Below are 21,783 nucleotides of genomic sequence, written 5' to 3' on the forward strand. Positions count from 1 at the left end.
ATCTGTGTTTTTTTTCTTGATCAAGAGATGAATATTACCTTCAGGATGCTGAGGCAAAGTTCCCTGCTCCTCTTTGGAGTCTGGTGTTACATCCACCTGGGAAGGCAGATCAGGGCCTCAGTTTCACGTCTCAACCAATAGACAGCGAGTCGAGTGCAATGCTCCCTCAGTACTGACACCAGGGGTGCTAAATACGGGAAAGACCAAAGCCATTGCCTTTAGTCCTCGCTGCAAACTCTGTTCCCCAGCCACTGACTGAGGTTGGTTTAGACGGATTGCAACCTCCACGTCTTATCTAATCAAGCTGATCTTCTGATCACATTTCCTATCCATCAATAAGAACATCTACTTCAAAATATATATTTCCCTTCTTTGCCACATCTCAACCCACTGGCTGCTGAAACTCTAATACATACCTACCCCTGCTACCTACAGATATCATTCCGAGTTGGGTTAATCTGGCCAGCCTCCGACGTTCTATAAACTTTAACTCACCCAAAAGTTGGCAGCCTGCATTCCAACTCGAACCCAAATTTTATTTACCCATGCTCACCAATCAACACAAGCAATGTTTCAATTTTAAACTTCTCATCGTGGTATTCAAATCACTTCAAAGGCCTCACCCCTCCATTTTGCTAACCTCCTCCAACCTTATAACTCAGATTTCTGCACTTCTCTAATTTGAGTCTTTTGCACAACGTAAATGACTAATGCCCCACCATTCTGCTGTGGGCCCAAATTCTGAAATTTCCTCTCTAAACCTTTCCCCTTGTTCCTCCTCGGAGACAGTTCTTGAAATCTACTTCTTTGGTCAAGCGAATGTGGAGAGCACTGAACCATCTCAGATCCTGAGGGGACTTCACAGTGTGGATATGGAGCTGATGTTCCCTCTTGTTGGGAGAAACTAGTGCTAGGGGCCACGGTTTAAAAGCAAGGGGTCATCTACTTAGGATAGAGATGAGGAGAATGTTTATCTCTTGAAGGGTCGTGAGACTTTGGAATTCTCTTCCTCAAAATGCAGTGGAAGCAGAGTTTTTGCATAATTTTAAGGCAAAACGAGATAGATTCTTGATAAACAAGAGGGAAATAAGCAGTAATGAGTGGTTGAGGTTGTAATCAGATAAGCCACGATCTCATTCAAAGGCGCAGCAGGCTCGAGGGGTCTATTCTTGCTCCTAGTTTATACATTTTTATGAGAAACTAGAGAACTGAGGCTCTTCTCCTTTAAGGAGAGAGAAGGTTTAATAGGGATGTTCAAAATCATGAAGGGCTTTATAGAGTAATTAAGAAACTGACTCCTCTGGCTGAAAAAAATTGTAAGCAGAAAACAGAGATTTAAAGCATTTGGCAAAATAACAAGAGTTAGATGAAGAGAACATGCGAGTTACAATGACCTGGAATGCACTGTCTGAAAGAATGGTGGAGGTCGATTCAATAATTTTCAAAAGGGAACTGGATAAAGACTTGACATCAGGGAAACAAGGGATTCCCTTGCAACCAGTTTCAATAAGCAGAATCAAAAAGCTCGGAAGTACATTGCAGCAACATCGGAAAATCTGTGACATCCTCACCTGTGCAAAATAATCTGCATATGTTACAGAAGAACCAGCCCGCGAAGCAGGAGAATCACTAGAGTTCAACAGTGAGCGCCGATTGTCATTGCTTAATTTAGGTACAGTTCCTGAACAGACTACTTCATTTTCTTTATTTGCCATGTCACAGTCCTGAAAGCTGGGATGCGGCTTTCTGTTTCCGTTGCTCACGTTGCTTTGGATTCGACGTCTAGTCTTCTTCTTACAGCCCGTCGCTTTGGATGTTCTGTGCAATGTTTTCTCCGTTTGTCCAGTAGGTGATCTGTCGAGATAAATCCAACGGTTGGACACTCACTGGCTCCCAGCAAAATCACATTATATTCACTGAACAAAAACAGATTGTACGACAGTTGTTCCCATGGTGGCCCTTTGTTATTTAGAACAAAAGTGTCCCATCTCGTGAAACTAGAGCAGAATTTGAGGATCTCATCTAGGCGAGGGGGTACTACACTGGACAGACAGGTATGTAAAAATTAATCTTTGTAATGTTTGGGAATAAGTGACAATTCAAAGCAATAAACTCCTCCATTAAATTCTAGGTATGAATTGTGATGAAATATGCAATATTAATGACTGACTTCACTCAGCCTATTTCTATTCTACAACCACCAAGACCAATTTCATCATCAACTGGTTATCCAATTGTTTAGCCGATAGCATTTGCTCCCCCCCCCCTCCAGCATTTGAATCTACTAAATAATCTCTAGACCAGAAGTTGCATGAAAGCAATTGGTGATTTTTATATTAGGGGTTAAGGGAGTGGAGGATGGCACGCTATGGCATTGGTGTGATGGGGTTTCATTTCATTTTTCGGTCTCTAAGACAACATCGGAAACTAGCGCACCGCAGCTGGGGAGAACGACTAATTACCTCACACACACTTAAGACCAATAAGAGCCGGTTTTACAGCATGGAAAGAAGCCCTTCAGCCCATCGTGTCCATTCCGGTCACAGCACCTATCTATTCTCACCCCATCTTCCAGCACTTGGCCCACATCTAGGTAAAATGTTAGGGGTCAGCTTTTACATAAGTAATGTTTTGGAAGGACTTACTTTTAACCGAAACACAACTACCCGGCACACCTAACATGGCAATCAAAAGAATACACAAGATAATGGGGGAAGATGCACCCACTCCAGCCATTTATCTGAGTGCCATGTGACACGTTGGAACATTGGGACACATACCGAAGTGATGGTTGCTCTTTTTTAAAAACTCTTTCCCTGTTTTTATTAAGGAGCCTCCCAGGAGAGAAAGCTGTTGGCTGGGTCGGTGGTTAGTGTGCTGTTTGAGGATGGGGGCAAGAGCCCCATCATTGGAAAATGTCACCCCGATGACTCCAAACCCTTGATCTCAGCCTTCGTGCAGGGGAATTGCATTGAGTCGCACTTGCAAGGACCCGGTTGGCAAGGCTTGGCCATCTCTTCCTTCCCCAAGCGGGCAGAGCGTGAGGACATGAGACCCGAGCACTCATTTATTTCAAGTTCGCTCTGGAGGTTGGTCCCTGTGGCTTGTTTTCACGGGCACAGTTGACTACTCCTCTCCCATCTATTAATTGCCCCTCCCAAAATCAAAATTGATCTCTTCCTGCCTTAATTGACCCGAGGAACTTGAGGAAATATGGCAAGTGCAACTTCATTCATGAATAATGAATTGAGGTTTAATGACGTGATTATAGAGATTGTGCTTTGGTTCTGAAAATTTTGAGCTTTGACCCTCAAAAAGCAGGATCGACTGTTACACAGATTGACCTCAACATGTGTATACATGGTATACATCATCATCTTAAAGGTAAGCCAGTAATTACTTGAGTAGACTTTTTTCCAGCGAGTTTAAAAGCATGGCCATCACTTCAGTATCCAGCCCAGCTTCTCAACATGTCACATGGGACTCAGATCTCTAAACGTGTTTTACTACCACTATCTACAGCAGAGAAAATGGTCACTGCACCAAGATAGCAGCAGATCTCAAAACTAATTTACTCTGGAGAACATAAGGGAGTCCTGCTAACCAGTATGAGCGTCTAGGGCATAACCTACAACGACTGTCCTGATGACAGGTCATTGACCCGAAATGTTTAATTCGGTTGCCCTTCATAGATCCTTCCTGATATGCTGAGTATTCAGTTTTAGGTAAACAAATTTACCCATTTGTTTTCTGGTGTGAATCGGTGGGGGGAAGCATGGAGGTAGTTAGTGGGTTGAAAATTAAAACTTTTAAACTTTGCTTTTGGGGGTGTCTCGTTGTGTTTTTCTGGCTTTTATTTAGATGGGGTGGCACAGTGGTTAGCACTGCTGCCTCACAGCGCCAGGGACCCAAGTTCAATTCCGGCCTTGGGTCATTGTGCAGAGTCTGCACATTCTCCCCGTGACTTTCCTTCAAGTGCTTTGGTTTCCTCCCACAATTCAAAGATGTGTGGGTTAGGTTGACTGGCCATGCTAAATTGACCCTCGTGTCAGGGGGATTAGCAGGACAAATATGTGGGGTTACGGGAATAGGGTCTGGGTGGGATGTGGTCGGTACAGACTCGATGGGCTGAATGACCTCCTTCTGTACTATAGGGATTCTATGATGGTCTATGACAAGTGCTTCCAAGGGAAGTGGGAACGTCAGAATTCTGACCTAAACATTTTACTAAGATCCATTTAGATCTAAGATCCAATTTTGGTTTTTCTCTTGAGCGAAACACATTTAATTTGATTCATGTAAACGAAAATGCCCTTGGGGGAATGAAGGGGGTTGAAAACAACAGCTCTGTCAATTACTTCTTGAGGTCAGGAGGGAGCATGATTTCTCCTTCCAGCCGCATAAAAAAGTCCTTGCCTGCTGTCAATTTCTCCATTGCACCTCCACGCCAGGAATGCAAGGAATGCGAGTAGGGCCCAGCCTCAAAGACAATCCCCACAACCCTCTGCGGAGGAACCAGTAGTTTTCCCACTTGCACCCCCGAATCAGCATGCTACCCGCCCACGCTTGTTCAGCTCTGGCAGTTCACTGTGCTGTTAAAGTGAGGCACAACTACAAAAACAGACCGAGCCTCGGACTACAGCGGGTGCAGGGGACTGACTCTCTTCCTACTCCAAATTACAACATACTCGAAAACCAACTCCGAGATAGCAATTTGGTAAAAAGGTTTACCCTTTAAAGTAAAATTATGGATAGTGCAGTAGGTGGCCTAACTGTCCAGACAAGTGTTATCATGCAAACCGGTTAAATCAGGGACTCATCTCACCTTTTAGTTTCAGGAATCGCCTCTTTACATTCCGAGATTCTAACCTGGTATTAAAAGCACAATCATTATAAATTTCTACATCACAGGCAACAGCTTTCTCAGATTAGTCTTTGGCTGTCATGAAAAGCTGGGTATTTTTTGCTGAGAAAAAAATAAATCGAATAATTTTGCAAACCTTTCCCTCTCTGACGAAGGGTCATCCAGACTGGAAACGTTGGCTCTATTCTCCCTCCACAGATACTGTCAGACCTGCTGAGATTCTCCAGCATTTTCTGTTTTTGTCCCTCTCTAGCCTACGTAATCAGCAAGTCTGCTGTATTTCTCTAATGTGCAGCAGCCTGGATCTGACTACTTACTATACACTTAGCCTGAAGCCTGCAGCTGTCATTATTATGGACAAACCTGACTTAGTGTGAAGAATTTAACAAAAAAAATACATTTAATGTTGTTACTTCCAGAAATCAATTTCTGACCCTGCCAGAGTGGGTATTAACGCCGACAGTAAAAGTACAGATTAAGAATGCAATCAATTCTCATTTCCATAGTTAATTCATTATTTACCACTGTATTTAAAGGAATTTTTTTTTAAATGGGGGATCATTGATTAATTGCATTACTTGGGTGTAAACATAATCACTGGAAAATAAATGCAACAGTACTTTAAACAGCATCTTCCAACAAAGTCCATCTGTCTGAAATTTTAAAAATAATTAATGTAACAATTCAGCAAACAGATTAGCATGTTTGGAATAATCATTGAAATTCTACTGCACACAATTTGGGGCGGCACGGTGGCACAGTGGTTAGAACTGCTGCATCACAGCACCAGGGACCCGGGTTCGATTCCCGGCTTGGGTCGCTGCCTGTGCGGTGTCTGCACGTTGTATCTGTGTGGGCTTCCTCCGGGTGCTCCCCCAGTCTGAAAGGAATGCTGGTTAGGTGGATTGGCCGTGCTAAATTCTCCCTCAGTGTGCCCAAACAGGCGCCGGAGTGTGGTGACGAGGGGATTTTCACAGCAACTTCATTGCAGTGTTAATGTAAGCCTACTTGTGACATCAGTAAACTTTTACTTTAGAAATTCAAAAATGGTGGCTGAGCCAAGTCAGAAACATTCGAGGTTTTTTTAAATAAACAGTTTTAAACAAGTTGTATCTTTACACTCAACTAACTACTGGATTCTACAGCTAGAAAATCCATGAAACAATGGTACAGTTGGATGCCTTTTAAGTAAGCATTTTTATGCATCAAGAATTGATCCAATAAAACTTGCAGCTGACACATTTGCAACAGTTGTATAGATTATTTAATATAGGTTTATGTGCTTCACATACATGTCAATACTTTACTTCAATATACATAAATCTTCAACCTACCCAATGCAAATATTGCTATTTAACCCCAAGATATCGATAGGAGAGATTGTCTGTATTATGTTGCCAATGTTCAGAAAATTAATTTAATTAGCTTGACCTCATACATTCAACGCATTTGTTTGACAAAAATATGCTTAAAAAATACTGCGTACAAGAATGAACCAATCTGCAATTGAGTATGGCAGAGGCAAATTCAATCCTGGTTTTCAAAAGGAACTGGGATGATGAACTGAAGAGAAATAAATTGAGAGCTCAGGGAAAAGGCAGGGAAGTTTGATTAGCTGCTGAGTTCTGCCGGACAAATGTGAGGTAATGCATTTTGGAAGGTCTAATACAGATAGGAAATATACAGTAAATGGCAGAACCCTTAAGAGTATTGATAGGCAAAGGGATCTGGGCGTACAGCTACACAGGTCACTGAAAGTGGCAATGCAGGGGGAGAAGGTAGTCAAGAAGGCATGCGGCATGCTTGCCTTCATCGGCCGGGGTATTGAGTTTAAAAATTGGCAGTTTTCTGGAACCTTAAGTTAGGCCGCACTTGGAATATAGTGTTCAATTCTGGTCGCCACACTACCAGAAGGATGTGGAGGCTTTGGAGAGGGTACAGAAAAGATTTACCAGGATGCTGCCTGGTATGGAGGGCATTAGCTATGGGGAGAGGTTGGAGAAACTTGGTTTGTTCTCACTGGCACGACGGAGGTTGAGGGGCGACCTGATAGAAGTCTACAAGATTATGAGGGGCATGGACAGAGTGGATAGTCAGAAGCTTTTTCCCAGGATGGAAGAGTCAATTACTAGGGGGCACAGGTTTAAGGTGCGAGGGACAAGGTTTAAAGGAGATGTACGAGGCAGATTTTTACAGAGTAGTGAGTGCCTGGAACTCGTTGCCAGGGGAGATAGTGGAAGCGGATATAGTAGTCACTTTTAAGGGGCGTCTTGACAAATACATGAATGGATGGGAATAGAGGGATATGGTCGCTGGAGGGGTAGGGGGTTTTAGCTCAGTCGGGCAGCATGGTAGGTGCAGGTTTGGAGGGCTGAAGGGCCTGTTCCCATGCCGTAATTTTCTTTGTTCTTACAGAGAGATTACACATTAATGATGGGCCGAGTGGCCTCTTCTGTGCTGCAACCATTCAATGATTGTTAATCAAACTAATAATCATCACTTTGGAAATACCTTGGTGATTCAGTATACAGAATTAGATCATATAAAGGATTTCACTAGATGCTAAAATGTCAATTTGAAAACAAAAGCGCTCTTCTAATAGAACCATAGAAAACTACAGCTCAGAAACAGGCCTTTTGGCCCTTCTCGTCTGTGCCGAACCATTTTTTGCCTCGTCCCACTGACCTGCACTTGGACCATATCCCTCCACACCCCTCTCATCCATGAACCCGTCCAAGTTTTTCTTAAATGTTAAAAGTGACCCCACATTTACCACTTTATCCGGCAGCTCATTCCACACTCCCGCCACTCTCTGCGTGAAGAAGCCCCCCCCTAATATTCCCTTTAAACTTTTCTCCTTTCACCCTTAACCCATGCCCTCTGGTTTTTTTCTCCCCTAGCCCCAGTGGAAAAAGCCTGCTTGCATTCACTCTATCTATACCCATCAAAATCTTATACACCTCTATCAAATCTCCCCTCATTCTTTTATGTCCCAACCTATTCAAACTCTCTCTGTAACTCAGCTTCTCAAGTCCCGGCAACATCCTTGTGAACCTTCTCTGCACTTTTTCAACTTTATTTACATCCTTCCTGTAACTAGGTGACCAAAAGTGTACACAATACTTTAAATTCAGCCTCACCAATGCCGTATATAACCTTACCATAACACTCCAACTTTTATACTCGATACTCCGATTTATAAAGGCCAATGTACCAAAGGCACTCTACGACCCTATCCACTTGTGACGTCACTTTTAGGGAATTCTGTACCTGTGTTCCCAGATCCCTCTGTTCAACTGCACTCTTCAGAGTCCTACCATTTACCCTGTACGTTCTACTTTGGTTTGTCCTTCCAAAGTGCAATATCTCACACTTGTCTGCGTTAAATTCCATTTGCCATTTTTGAGCCCATTTTTCTAGTTGGTCCGAATCTCTCTGCAAGCTTTGAAAACCTTCCTCACTGTCCACTACACCTCCAATCTTTGTATCATCAGCAAATTTGCTGATCCAATTTACCACATCATCATCCAGATCATTGATATAGATGATAAACAACAATGGACCCAACACTGATGCCTGCGGCACACCACTAGTCACAGGCCTCCACTCAGAGAAGCAATCCTCCACAACCACTCTCTGGCTTCTTCCATTGAGCCAGTGTCTTATCCAATTTACTACCTCCCCATGTATACCCAGCGACTGAACCTTCCTAACTAACTTCCCATGAGGGACCTTGTCAAAGGCCTTGCTGAAATCCAGGTAGACAACATCCACCGCCTCCCCTTCATCCACTTTCCTGGTAACCTCCTCGAAAAACTCTAATAGATTGGTCAAACATGACCTACCACGCACAAAGCCATGTTGACTCTCCCTAATAAGTCCCTGTCTATCCAAATATTTGTAGATCCTATCCCTTATCATTCCTTCCAATAACTTGCCCACCATCGACGTCAAACTTACTGGCCTATAATTTCCTGGATTTCTTTTGGAACCTTTTTTATACAACGGAACAACACGAGCCACCCTCCAATCATCCAACACCTCCCCCGTGAATACTGACATTTTAAATATGTCTGCCAAGGAACCAAGGTTCCCTCAAGGTCCGTGGGAATACCCTGTCCGGTTCTGGGGATTTATCCACTCTGATTTGCCTCAAGACAGCGAACACCTCCTCCCCTTTAATCTGTAAAGGTTCCATGACCTCCCTACCTGTTTGCCCTATTTCCGTAGACTCCATGCCCATTTCCTCAGTAAATATGGATGCAAAAAAACCATTTAGTATCTCCCCCATCCCTTTTGGTTCCATACACAGTCTACCACTCTGGTCTTCAAGAGGACCAATTTTATCCCTCACTATCCTTTTGCTCCTAACATACCTATAGAAGCTCTTTGGATTTTCCTTCACTGTCTGCTAAAGCAACCTCATGTCTTCTTTTAGCCCTCCTGATTTCCCTCTTAAGTAGCTTCTCGCACTTTTTATACTCCTCGAGCATCTGATCTGTTCCTTGCTGCCTGTACATTTCATACAACTCTCTCTTCCTCTTAATAAGTGTTACAATCTCCCTCGAGAACCAAGGTTCCTTATTCCTATTTACTTTGCCTTTAATCCTGACAGGAACATACAAACTCTGCACTCTCAAAATTTCTAATGGTTGTGATAAAAGTAAAAGTTTATTTATTAGTCACAAGTAAGGCTTACATTAACACTGCAAATAAAGTTAGTGTGAAATTCCGTCTGGTCATTGATCTGAAACATTAACTGTTTCTCTCAACACAGCATTTTGTGTTTACTTCTTTGTTTTGCATGGGAATGATAAATAGTAAAAATATGCTTTTTGTACTTACTGTGATAGACACATCAAAAAATAATCAATGTTTTGACTATGTTAATGCTTCGGGTAATCACTTCAAACCAAAAACATCAAAAACAAGTGAGTTGATCAATTAAAATAATTGCGCTTTTTTAAATTTTTGAACTTGAACTTTAAAACAGCAATTCCAGGAAGATTTGTTGGAGCCACAAGTTTTAACCATTTAGACAAAGGTGTATTTGTTATTGGGCCAGGCACTGTAGATCTCAAACCAGATTAGCCAGTTTGTGGCATGTCACAAAGCTCTCAGTCTATTTAGGAACCTTTCCTTCGAAACTGCACTCGAGGGTGTGGGGAGATGGAGAGGTAGCTGGTATTATTGATGGGAGTTATACTGGCAGATCACGGAACGGGAAAGATGTCAGAAGAGTAGCCTTCCCTGTGGCAGGGAAGAGCGCGAGAGAGACAGGAGTCACCTTAACAACTAGGGCAGGAGTGCAAGTCTGACCTTGAAATGGGAAATTCATTCATATCAGGTCCAAAGTCGACCAGAAAGAGAACACCCACCAAGAGAATTTCAACAAGGAATACTTTTAAATTCTGCTGTAGTTAAAAGTCAGGGGTGGCACAGAGGTTAGCACTGCTGCCTCATAGTGCTAGGGACCCAGGCTTGATTTTGGCATGAGTTGGGGGAGGGGAGGGGAGAGGGTGGACCATAAGCCCTGGTGACAGACTAGTGACCTGTTCCAGGTCCACTTAGCTACAGAAACAGACAAAAGTCGGATCTATGCAACATCAGGGTGCAGAATGGTTGACAGAGTGTTAAAGTCAAGGGGAGATTTGATTAAAATTATTTATTTGTACCTTTACATGCTGCCTGTAGCATTACAAAGCTGCTGAACAACTAATATCTGCCGTACGAATGTGTTTCTGGGCCACCAGCCTGTTTCCTCCAGCTGCTCCAGTTTCCTCCCACAGCCTAAAAATGTGCGGGTTAGATGGAATGGCCATGCTAAATTGCCCCTCAGTATCAAGGGGATTAGCAGGATAAATACGTGGGGTTACGGGGATAGGGCCTGGGTGGGATCGTTGTCAGTGCAGGCTCAATGGGCCGAATGGCATCTCCCTCTGCAATGTAGGGATTCTAAGGTATTGCAGAAATGCATTTAACTGATACAGCAAGGGTGGGGAGGTGGGCTACTGTTAGGCTTACAGATTATACTATTGCAATAATATATCGGCCCCGTATCTATACCGCTGATCAGAAGCTTAGGGTCACACTTTAGGCTTCCGTCAGAAATGGGGCAGTGTAAAAGATAAGGACTTCAGGAGGGACAGGCTACAACACGTTGCTAGTCTATACATTCTGTGCAATGGCAAGATGAGGTTCTCACTTGCACTTCTGAAAGACTAGGAGTCTCTGGTAGGCAGGATCAATCACCCCAGGTCACTTTTGAACAAATGCAAAGCGACTGATCCAAGGCCTGAAGCTGCAGAAACCTTGGTGCAGTTTCCCTGCCTGGAACCTATGACAAGGTCTGAAGCAAAAAAAAACTAAAAGTCTGTGGGAACATCACACTGTTGAACACAGGGGGATAACTATTGAGAAGACTGGTTTGATAGACCAAACGACATGGAGAAAGGAAATAATACAGAACATGATGCACTCTGGCATGTCTCCAGTGCAAGCTGCAGTGATTTCAGTGAATTAAAATAGTCCGTAAGACACAATAAGTACGCTGGAAATGATATACGCACTGCAGAAAGAAATGATATAAATATTTTCTGCTCACCTTTTTCATAGTCTCAATGCAATCAGGATGTATCCTTTTACCAAGTTGCCTTCTTTCAATGAGTTCATTCTCCAGAGCAAATAACAATACACCTTGCCTGACATTTTGATGTCTAGATGCCATAATCACTTGCAATCCTAGATCAGAAACAGAGGAGAATAATTACTATGCAGTCTTTTAAAAATTAATCTTCAGAAAGGATAGTTCGATAATCAGCCTGCTTGATTTTCCCAAATCAATTCTCCTCACCCCTTCTTCAGTTTGGTCCCAGTTTCCAAGACACTCTGCTCTTTTTTTAAATCATAAATCTGCTTTGAGTTGGAGCCTTCCTGGCCCCTGGATGTCAAATTGTATTATCAGTGATCTGTTAGAACCATAGAAAGATTATGGTACAGAAAGAGGCCATTCGGACCATCGTGTCTGCACCTGCCTTCACTTCTTGGCTAGTAGCTTTTATCTGAAATCTTTATTTTTCTTACAATGCATTATAAAACGTAAAAGGGTCCTTTGCTAATTTCTGAACTATAAGCAGAATTTCACTTTAGTTTCTATAACATAAGAAAGTTGCCTGAACACTGCCGAAGGTAAAACAACGCTGGGTGCCAAAAGCAGGAGAGAAGAGGCAGTCAGTCAAAATTGAGTTTCAAGGGAGATTTTTAAAGGTTCAGCAAAAGGAGCACTGGAAGCGTGACTGAGAGACAGACCACAGCTGCTGGAAGAAAAACCAACAGTGGAGAAAGTAAGTGGAAAATACAGTGGTCAGAGGCCGAAGGCACATACGTGGATGGACTGCTCAAGGAAATGACTGAAGTGTGATGGAGCAAGACAATCGAAGGATCTGAACACAAAAGTGAGGATCCGAAAAGCAATTCACTGGACCTCGTTCAGCCAGGTGAGGGGGCAAAGGTGGAGTTGTCGGACAAGAAAGTAGACAGGCCATCATTTTCCAATAAGTTCTAATTTGTGAAACCAGCCAGGGATTTGCAGCAAAGAAAAATTTGTAATTTCAGCCTCAAGGTGCTCAGGAAATGGATGCTTAAATTAGGGGTTGCTGATGCTTAACCAAGTACATTGTATAACATTTCCTTCATTACAAAACGCCCCCAGATTCAGTATCTTAAATTTCTGCTGAACTTTGTTATTTCCACACTTCACTGCTCTCAGTGTCAGCTGTGGCTCACTTGGAAGCACTCACACCCAATCACAAGGTCATGGTTTCAAGTCCCACTCCAGAACTCGAGTACAAAAATCAAAGCTGGCACTCCAGTACAAGTGCCGAAGAAGCGCTTCTTTGTCAGAGGTACCATCTTTTGGTTGAGACATTAAGCTACGAGGGGAGATTGGGTAAACTGGGGTTGTTCTCCCTGGAAAGACGGAGGATGAGGGGTGACCTAATAGAGGTGTATAAAATTATGAAGGGCATAGATAGAGTGAACAGTGGGAAGCTTTTTCCCAGGTCGGAGGTGATGAACACAAGGGGTCACGGGTTCAAGGTGAGGGGGGCAAGGTTCAACACAGATGTCAGGGGGACGTATTTTACACAGAGGGTGGTGGGGGCCTGGAATGCACTGCCAAGCAAGGTGATTGAGACGGACACGCTGGGATCGTTTAAGACTTATCTAGATAGCCACATGAACAGACTGGGAATGGAGGGATACAAAAGAATGGTCTAGTGGGCACATGAGCGGCGCAGGCTTGGAGGGCCGAAGGGCCTGTTCCTGTGCTGTATTGTTCTTTGTTCTAAGGTCCAAGCAGCTTATTGGATGGAATTGAAAGATCTCACAGCAGTATTGCAAAGAGGAGAAGGAAAGTTATCCCTGGCACCCTGGCCAATATTTATTCCTCAATCAATATCACAAAACAGCTGATTTGGTCATTATCTCATTGCTGTTTGTGGGATTTTGCTGAGTGTAAACTACACGCTGCGTTTCATACATTACAACAGTGACTACACTTCAACATGGACTTCACTGGCTATAAAGCACTTTGAGACATCCAGTGGTTGTGTAAAGTGCAACTCTTCCTTACTTTCATATTCGTACAGGCCTGTCCCTATACTTAGTACCTGTAATTACAGGTACTATGAAACCGACCCCACCCCAAACCAATCCAGCTTCCAACTTGGGCATCATATCACGTTCCCAAATTCCCATCTATTTCACTTTCCTGGGTGCTGGAATATACACCAGCAACTGCATGTAGATTTATAATATTAAAAATCAACACTGATTTTAATCAAATACAAACCTAATCTCTAGGTTTAAGAATTAATAAGCAGTTGCTCCTGTATGAAACATTGGACACAAGGCCTCATATTCAACAGCATCACTCGGTATTTCCTTTGTTAAAAAAACCACACTGCTTTTTGGAAAAATACTGGAATTGATGCTTTTCCACTTGTTTATTTGCTGGTTACATGTAACTCTTCATATAATTTCATAACTTCATATCATCTGAAAGATGTGCTGGTTAGGCCATGTTAAATTCTCCCTCAGTGTACCCGAACAGGCACCGGAGTGTGGCGACATAGGGATTTTCACAATAACTTCATTGCAGTGTTAGTGTAAGCCTGCTTGTGACACTAATAAATAAACTTTAAAGTCAAAAAACTTAAATTTGGAATCTTTTTTTCTGCTTATAATTTTGTACTTCCTTCTTGTCACTCACAGGGCAATTCCAGTTTGCCATATTCACCAATATATTGAAAAGCACCAAATTAAGAAAAGGTTAAACTTGTGTGAATAGTTCTTCTAAAAACGTGCTTAAAGCAACCAATTTTAGGCATGTTAAGCATCACTGCCTCGATGTTCTTTTGGCCCTTTAAGTTGTTTTGCACAGAAACTCAAAGGAGTCTACCTTCCACATGGGGATGTTTAAGTTGCTGTGCAGCCTAGCGGGACCACTGATACCAATACCTGGTACTCCATTTGGAAAGGAAGAATTAATACAATACGACATATTCTTCCCACTAATTTAACGTGAACCATTGTATACAGGGCAGCATGGCAGCACGGTGGTTAGCACTGCTGCCTCACAGCGCCAGGGACCCGGGTTCGATTCCCGGCTTGGGTCACTGTCTGTGTGGAGTTTGCATGTTCTCCCCGTGTCTGCGTGGGTTTCCTCCGGGTGCTCCGGTTTCCTCCCACATTCTGAAAGACGTGCTGTTCAGGTGCATTGACCCGAACAGGTGCCGGACTGTGGCGACTAGGGGAATTTCACAGTAACTTCATTGCAGTGTGAATGCAAGCCTTACTTGTGACTAATAAATAAACTTTAATGTTTCCCCGTGCAAGTGACACCCCAGCCACTTCAAACTGGTATTTCAATGATTGTAAAATCATTGAAATGATTGAAACAACATGCTTCATAGCGACAGAGAATTAGTTAAACCACTTCTTTGCAATTTCTGTGGTGGGGACTGTAGTAAATGCCCAGAACTGGGAACAAAAAACTCTTTCAAAAAATGTGAAATATTCTGTCATTGCGAGGTGGTGGATGCAGACATAAGGAAATATTTCTAAATAGTTTTTTTGAGGCAAGTTTATCTTATGCATTCACACGATATAGAAGTTGATGGGAATACAAAGATTTATTGTCCTTATCCTTGAAAAGCTGCTGGTGAGTTGTATTCATTAACTGCAGCAGTGCAAAGGAACAGGAGGTGGCCATTCAGCCCATTGAGCCTGCTCCACTATTCAATATCTGATTATAGCTGATCAGACACTTCAATGCCTTTTACCCACACTATCCCCGCACCCATTTACATTATTGTTCATCAGAAATCTCTACCTTCAACATACTCGATGACTGAGCTTCCAGTCCTCCGAGGTAGAAAATTCCAAAAATCCACAACTCTTTGTCCTAACAGCATTGAGATTCTTGTCCTTATTGGACCTACACTCACCCAAACAAAGTGGACAGAATTCCATCACAATTCCTACTACTGCCTCATAGGTGGTGGGAGATGGCATGAATCATTTGCCACAGAACATCCAGGTTCTGAGCTGCTCTAGCAGTCAGAGTGTGTGTGCGGCTGGTTCACTTTGATGATGGCAATGCCAATTGAATGTCAAGGGACAGTGGTCAGATTCTCTCTTCTCACAGCTGATCACTGCCTGGAACTTGTGTGTGCAGATGTTACCAGACAAAGCCTGGATGTTGTTCAGGTCTTGCTGCATGAGAATGGACTGCTTTATTTTGAGGAATTGCAAATGACACTGAACAAGGTGATCAATCCCACTTCTGATTTTATATGAAGGGAAAGGTCATTGAAGAAGATCCAACTGTCTACCAGCTGCAAAGCAAAAGGGAATGCTTCAACATTGCATAAGAGATACATACAGTACGAACACAATTCCCCATCAATTTGGGAACTGTGAATTCTTCTAATAGCCTCCTCGCCCCTGAATATGGGACAAGATAATGGAGATTAAATAAATACTTTCAGAAGGAAGAAAATAGCTGAGAAATAAGCCATGGAGAAATCCGAGGCTGCTGTATCCATCTGAAACATTGCGGTTCATCAATTCTAATTATAAAGCTATGCTCTCACCCACAAAGAGCAGCTGCTGTGTAGAAAAAGGGAAAAAAATAACTGTCTGCTAGCCCTAGACCAACTGCGGGGTATCACTGAAATCCCTGCGGTCACATATGCTGGAGTTCAGCCACATGTATGCTACGCAGACCCGGATGAGCAGAAAGGGAATGAAAGGGAAAAGAATGGGATAATGACCCAGATTTCAAAATAACAATGTGGATACGCTTACTCCTAGGGGATTTTCACTAACTTCATTGCAGTGTTAATGTAAGCCTACTTGCGAAAGTAATACACTATCCTACCAAAAATACCGAGCAAAAATCAAGCACTTCACCAAAATTGAGGGGACAAAAAACAAAAGCAACAAACCGGAAAGATTTTCCATGGATCTCTGAACCCTACTTCCTACCCCAACAGACAAGGTTACTGCGATCTCATGCAGTCAAAATAACAGACTTCCTCAATGATTAATTACAGTTCTGTGATGATTACACATAAAACAGCATTGTGTTTTAATGATCATTCTGTCACTAGTCAGATCCAGACATGGCAGAGTTTAAGAAAGGATCCTAAAAACAATACAGGAAAAAGTAACAACGCAACATTAAGACACCAACTTTAGTCTGTCTTCAATCAGTTGTTCTTTAGCCATCAAATATACCGAGCAGTCTGTAACTAGTTAGGAGTACGTTACAGGAATACAGTATTCAGTGGATTCCGACCACATTTTAAAACAGAATTAAAGCTTTGATTTACATACCATTTTCACATTATGAATTACTTTGGTGTAACTCAAGCCAAATCCTCAACTGACTCAAACACATCAGAATCAGGTGTTAAGGGACAAACTCTACCAGTGATACACTCACTGCTTCAAGCTGACAGCCAGGGCATAGTCGCCATGTTCATTTTATTAGGTGCACATAATTGTCAAATTCCATCCACATGTCAAAATTGGAGTATGTGAGTTCATTAATAGCCTAGTTGCATCACTGGAGTTTGGAAATGATGCCTTCCCGGAGTAAGAAATGCCCCAGTTATAGGGAGAATTGAAAACCTTATTAATGCAGCACATTAGTCATTATTAGCTCAAACGATGAGACTTAAGCAAAGAAATACACAGTTGTTCTAGAGGAATATTCCACAAACATCAATGAGAAAGTGGGGTGGTTAGCATTGCTGTCTCAGCACCAGGGACCCAGGTTCGATTCCCGGCTTGGGTTACTGTGTGTGGAGTTTGCACATTCTCCCCATGTCTGTGTGGGTTTCCTCCAGGTGCTCCAGTTTCCTCCCATAGTCCAAAGATGTGCGGGTTAGGTGGATTGGCCATGCTAAATTGGCCCTAGCGTCAAGGGGACTAGCTAGGGTAAATGCATGTGGTTATGGGAATAGGGCCTGGGTGGGATTGAGGTCAGCACAGACTCGAAGGACGAATGGCCTCTTTCTACCATGTGGGGATTCTATGATTAATAGCCAATTAATCTTTTTGGTGGTTTCAGCTCGTTTAGTGGGAGATTTCCTGCCCTAATTCCAATGGTACAATCGGCTGAGTAGTTGCAGTTTTTGCTGTTCCGATTTCAGATATCCATGAGCTACAATGCACTACTTTTGTATTAGCAACTATCACATCTTGCAAAAGTACTAAACAAAAGCTAAGCACTTCACCAATATCTGAAGCATGCTAAATTACACACACAAACCTCCCCACTAAACAAGGAAATGCATTTAGAAATCCCATTCAACCTCACTTTCCTCCATTGTATCTAAAAACTGGTGAACAGTGAAACTGCTTCAGAAACCTAAAGGATTGAGAAGACTTTACCTACACAGCCACTACCATTGTCTTGAGCTTTTGCTACTTGCACTGTTCATGTGCTTTATTCATAATGAATGAAAGGCAAAACTCAGGTTCTGTAAAGAAAAGTCAGGGTTCCAGGGCAAAACAGTAAATTCAACACAACTCAATACCAGTTTCAAACAAACTGTGAATAGGTTTGTTTTATACTTTGTTCAGTACTTTTGCAAGATGATAGTTTTATAAACAGGGTTTAGAACCTTCAAGTGGACACTCCAAGCTGATTTTGATTTTCATATGTAATAGTATACAGTGAAAAGTATTGTTTCTTGCATGTTATACAGACAAAGCATACTGTTCATAGAGAAGGAAAGGAGAGAATGCAGAATGTAGTGTTACAGTCATAGCTAGGGTATAGAGAAAGATCAACTTAATATATGATATGTTCATTCAAAAGTCTGATGGCAGCAGGGAAGCAGTTTTCTTCAGCTGGTTGGTAAGTGATCTCAGACTTTTGTATCTTTCCCCCCCCGAATATGTCCAGGGTGCATGGGGTCCTTGATTATGCTGGCTGCTTTTCCGAGGTAGCGGAAAGCGTAGACAGAGTCAATGGATGTCAAATAACCACAGTAAAAACAGGCAAAAGAGAAAATGCTGGAAAATCTTAACAGGTCTGGCAACATCTGTAAGGAGAGAAAAGAGCTGACGTTGAGTCCAGGTGACCCTTTGTCAAAGCTCCTAAAAGCTTTAAAAACATTAAAAGCAGCTATGACTGTAACACTACATTCTGCATTCTCTCCTTTCCTTCTCTATGAACAGTATGCTTTGTCTGTATAGCATGCAAGAAACAATACTTTTCACTGTATGTTAATACATGTGACAATAAATCAAATCCTGTATTCCCAGCAGCTACAGAGAAAACCACAGCTGCCTAAAATCACAGGAGCTGCCAACCACCAATCCCACAAAATGGGCTTTGACAACTTTGCCCTGTTTTGAACAGACTTCTCCCTTCGTGCCACTCCCAGACAGATAAACAAAATGGACCCAAACAGATGTCCCACTGAGATCTGGCAGCTCTTCAGGGAGAACTGAGAGTGATGGTTGAGTTGCCAAATTTTAAAATGGGCCATCTTCAGGTTTTATTATAACATTAACCAGATTAAAAATACATAACAATGGTTATACTTGGCTTGTTAATAAGATCCCAAGAATGTAGGGCAGTGCAGGGAGAAGGTTTATAAACCCTGGGTAATTATATTTGGATTAAAAGGTAAGAAGCTGCCCTTCCCCTCCTGCTAATCCCAATCCTTCACCTGTCAGAAACTAGCCCAGTGTGAGGCCTCGGCCCGGGCCTCTGGCCACCAGGAGGGCAGTCACTCACCTGAACATTTTACAGCATTCAGTGGGATTGCGAGCGGGTAGAATCAGTCCTGGCTCCCTCCCCCTGCTCTGCTCTGCTCGGCTCTCCCCGCCACTAAAAGGCCGCACCTGCCGCCGCTCCCCTCACCTGAAGGTGCGCCATGCAAAGCATAGGCCGCGCGGCACGCCGGGATGGCTCAGGTCCTCCCTGCCGGCGGACCTCCTCAGTTCTCAGGGGGTGCGCAGCACGCCGGGATAGCGCAGGTCCTCCCAGCCGGCGGACCACCTCAGTTCTCAGGGGGCGCGCGGCACGCCGGGATAGCGCAGGTCCTCCCAAACCTCCTCAGCCCACAAGGGCGCACGGTATGCCGGGATGGCTTGGTCCTTCCAGCTGGAGGACTGAGGCCGACGCAGGCGCAGCTGCTGGGAGTACCTGTACTGTTAACATTCACCGAAACAATAAGCCTGAGAGCAGGTGTTTACAGTCAGAGGCCTCATTCTCATTCCACCCCCTGCAACAACACCTCATATACATGTTGCTTTATTTTTAATTATTGATGCGATGATGTAATTAAAAACCCAAATGGCACAGGGTGATCTTATTAAATGGGGGGAGGGGGGGGGAGAGGGGAGGGGGGGGGGGAGAGGGGAGGGGGGGGGGAGAGGGGAGAAGGGAGGGGGGGGAGAGGGGAGGGGGGGGGGGGGAGAGGGGGGGGGGAGGGGGGAGAGGGGAGGGGGGGGGAGGGGGGAGAGGGGAGGGGGGGGGAGGGGGGAGAGGGGAGGGGGGGGGGAGGGGAGGGGGGGGAGGGGGGAGAGGGGAGGGGGGGGGGAGGGGGGAGAGGGGAGGGGGGGGGGAGGGGGGGGGAGGGGAGGGGGGGGAGGGGGGAGAGGGGAGGGGGGGGAGGGGGGAGGGGGGAGGGAGGGGGAGAGGGGAGGGAGGGGGAGAGGGGAGGGGAGGGGAGGGAGGGGGAGAGGGGAGGGGGGGAGGGGGGAGAGGGGAGGGGGGGGGAGAGGGGAGGGGGGGGAGAGGGGAGGGAGGGGAGGGGGGAGGGGGGGGGAGAGGGGAGGGGGGAGGGGGGGGGAGAGGGGAGGGGGGAGGGGGGGGGGAGAGGGGAGGGGGGAGGGGGGGGGAGAGGGGAGGGGGGAGGGGGGGGAGAGGGGAGGGGGGGGGAGAGGGGAGGGGGGGGGGGAGGGGGGGGAGGGGGGGGAGAGGGGAGGGGGGGGGGAGGGGGGGGAGGGGGGGGAGAGGGGAGGGGGGAGGGGGGGGGAGAGGGGAGGGGGGAGGGGAGGGGAGGGGAGGGAGGGGAGGGGAGGGGGGAGGGAGGGGAGGGGGGGAGGGAGAGGGGGGGAGGGAGGGGGGGAGGGAGGGGGGGGGGGAGGGGAGGGAGGGGGGGGGGAGGGGAGGGAGGGGGGGAGAGGGGGAGGGGGGGAGGGGGGAGGGGGGGAGGGGGAGGGGGGAGGGGGAGGGGGAGGGGGGGGAGGGGGAGAGGGGGAGGGGGGAGGGGGGGGGGGGGGGGGGGGGGAGGGGGGGGGGGGAGGGGGGGGGGAGGGGGGAGGGGAGGGGGGGGAGGGGGAGGGGGAGGGGGAGGGGGGGAGGGGGGAGGGGGGAGGGGGAGGGGGGGAGGGAGGGGGGGGTTAAGGAACGAGGAGGGGAGGGAGAAGTGGGGAGAGGATGGGGTGCAGAGTGATCTGATGCGGTGTCAACATGATCTGAGGGACACCGATCCTGGAAACATAAAGGGCTAAAATTAAAAAAAACAATTAATTAAAAACTCACAACTTATCTTACTGTTGAGTCATAATCTCTCCTGGCCAACTCACGCACTCGCACTCCCACTTGTGCGTGTAAACTCTGTCCACATCAATGGGAACGAAGTAGAAGTGGTCGAGAGCTTCAGGTTTTTAGGTGTCCAGATCACCAACAAGCTGTCCTGGTCCCTCCATGCTGATGCTATAGTTAAGAAAGCCCACCAACGCCTCTACTTTCTCAGGAGGCTAAGGAAATTTGGCATGTCCACTATGACTCTCACCAACTTTTACAGATGCATTCTTTCTGGTTGTATCACAGCTTGGTATGGCTCCAGCTCTGCCCAAGACTGCAAGAAGCTACAAGCAGTCGTGAACAAAGCCATCACTCAAACCAGCCTCCCATCCATTGACTCCGTCTACACTTCCCGCTGCCTCGGCAAAGCAGCCAGAATAATTAAGGACCTCCCACTCCCCGTACATTCTCTCTTCCACCTTCTTTCAGTGGGAAAAAGATACAAAAGTCTGAGGACACACACCGACCGACTCAAGAACAGCTTTTTCCCTGCTGCCATCAGACTTTTGAATGGACTTACCTCGCATTAAGTTGATCTTTATACACTAGCTATGACTGTAACACTACATTCTGTACTCTCTCTTTTCCTTCTCTATGAACGGTATGCTTTGTCTGTATGGTGTGCAAGAAACAATACTTTTCACTGTATTCCAATACATATGACAATAAATCAAATCAAATCAATAACCATAAGCAATAGGAGTAGGCCACTTGGCCCCTCCAGCCTGCTCCAACATTTGATGTGTTCACGGCCGTTGTGCGTGTTTCGAGTTTCACATTTGCATCTAATCCCAAAAGC

General features: G+C 45.1%; 1 protein-coding gene across 5 annotated transcripts in view; it reads right to left on the reverse strand.

The window, feature by feature from the left end:
• katnbl1 (katanin p80 subunit B-like 1) overlaps positions 1 to 19,482 on the reverse strand; it is a 29,560-nt gene extending 10,078 nt beyond the window's left edge. For 2 of the 5 annotated variants that reach the window (XM_078233310.1, XM_078233308.1), the window contains exons 1-4: positions 19,185 to 19,482; positions 11,469 to 11,605; positions 4,826 to 4,869; positions 1,572 to 1,854 (exon numbers count right to left, since the gene is read on the reverse strand). In XM_078233310.1, coding sequence (XP_078089436.1) covers positions 1,572 to 1,854; positions 4,826 to 4,869; positions 11,469 to 11,591 — 450 coding nt within the window. In that variant the 5' untranslated portion in view covers positions 11,592 to 11,605; positions 19,185 to 19,482. The remainder of the gene's footprint in view (positions 1 to 1,571; positions 1,855 to 4,825; positions 4,870 to 11,468; positions 11,606 to 19,184) is intronic. The other 3 variants (XM_078233311.1, XM_078233309.1, XM_078233312.1) reach the window with 3 other exon arrangements.
• Between the last annotated feature and the right edge of the window lie 2,301 nt (positions 19,483 to 21,783).

Source organism: Mustelus asterias, chromosome 18, assembly GCF_964213995.1.
Source record: "Mustelus asterias chromosome 18, sMusAst1.hap1.1, whole genome shotgun sequence".
Classification (NCBI taxonomy): domain Eukaryota; kingdom Metazoa; phylum Chordata; class Chondrichthyes; order Carcharhiniformes; family Triakidae; genus Mustelus; species Mustelus asterias.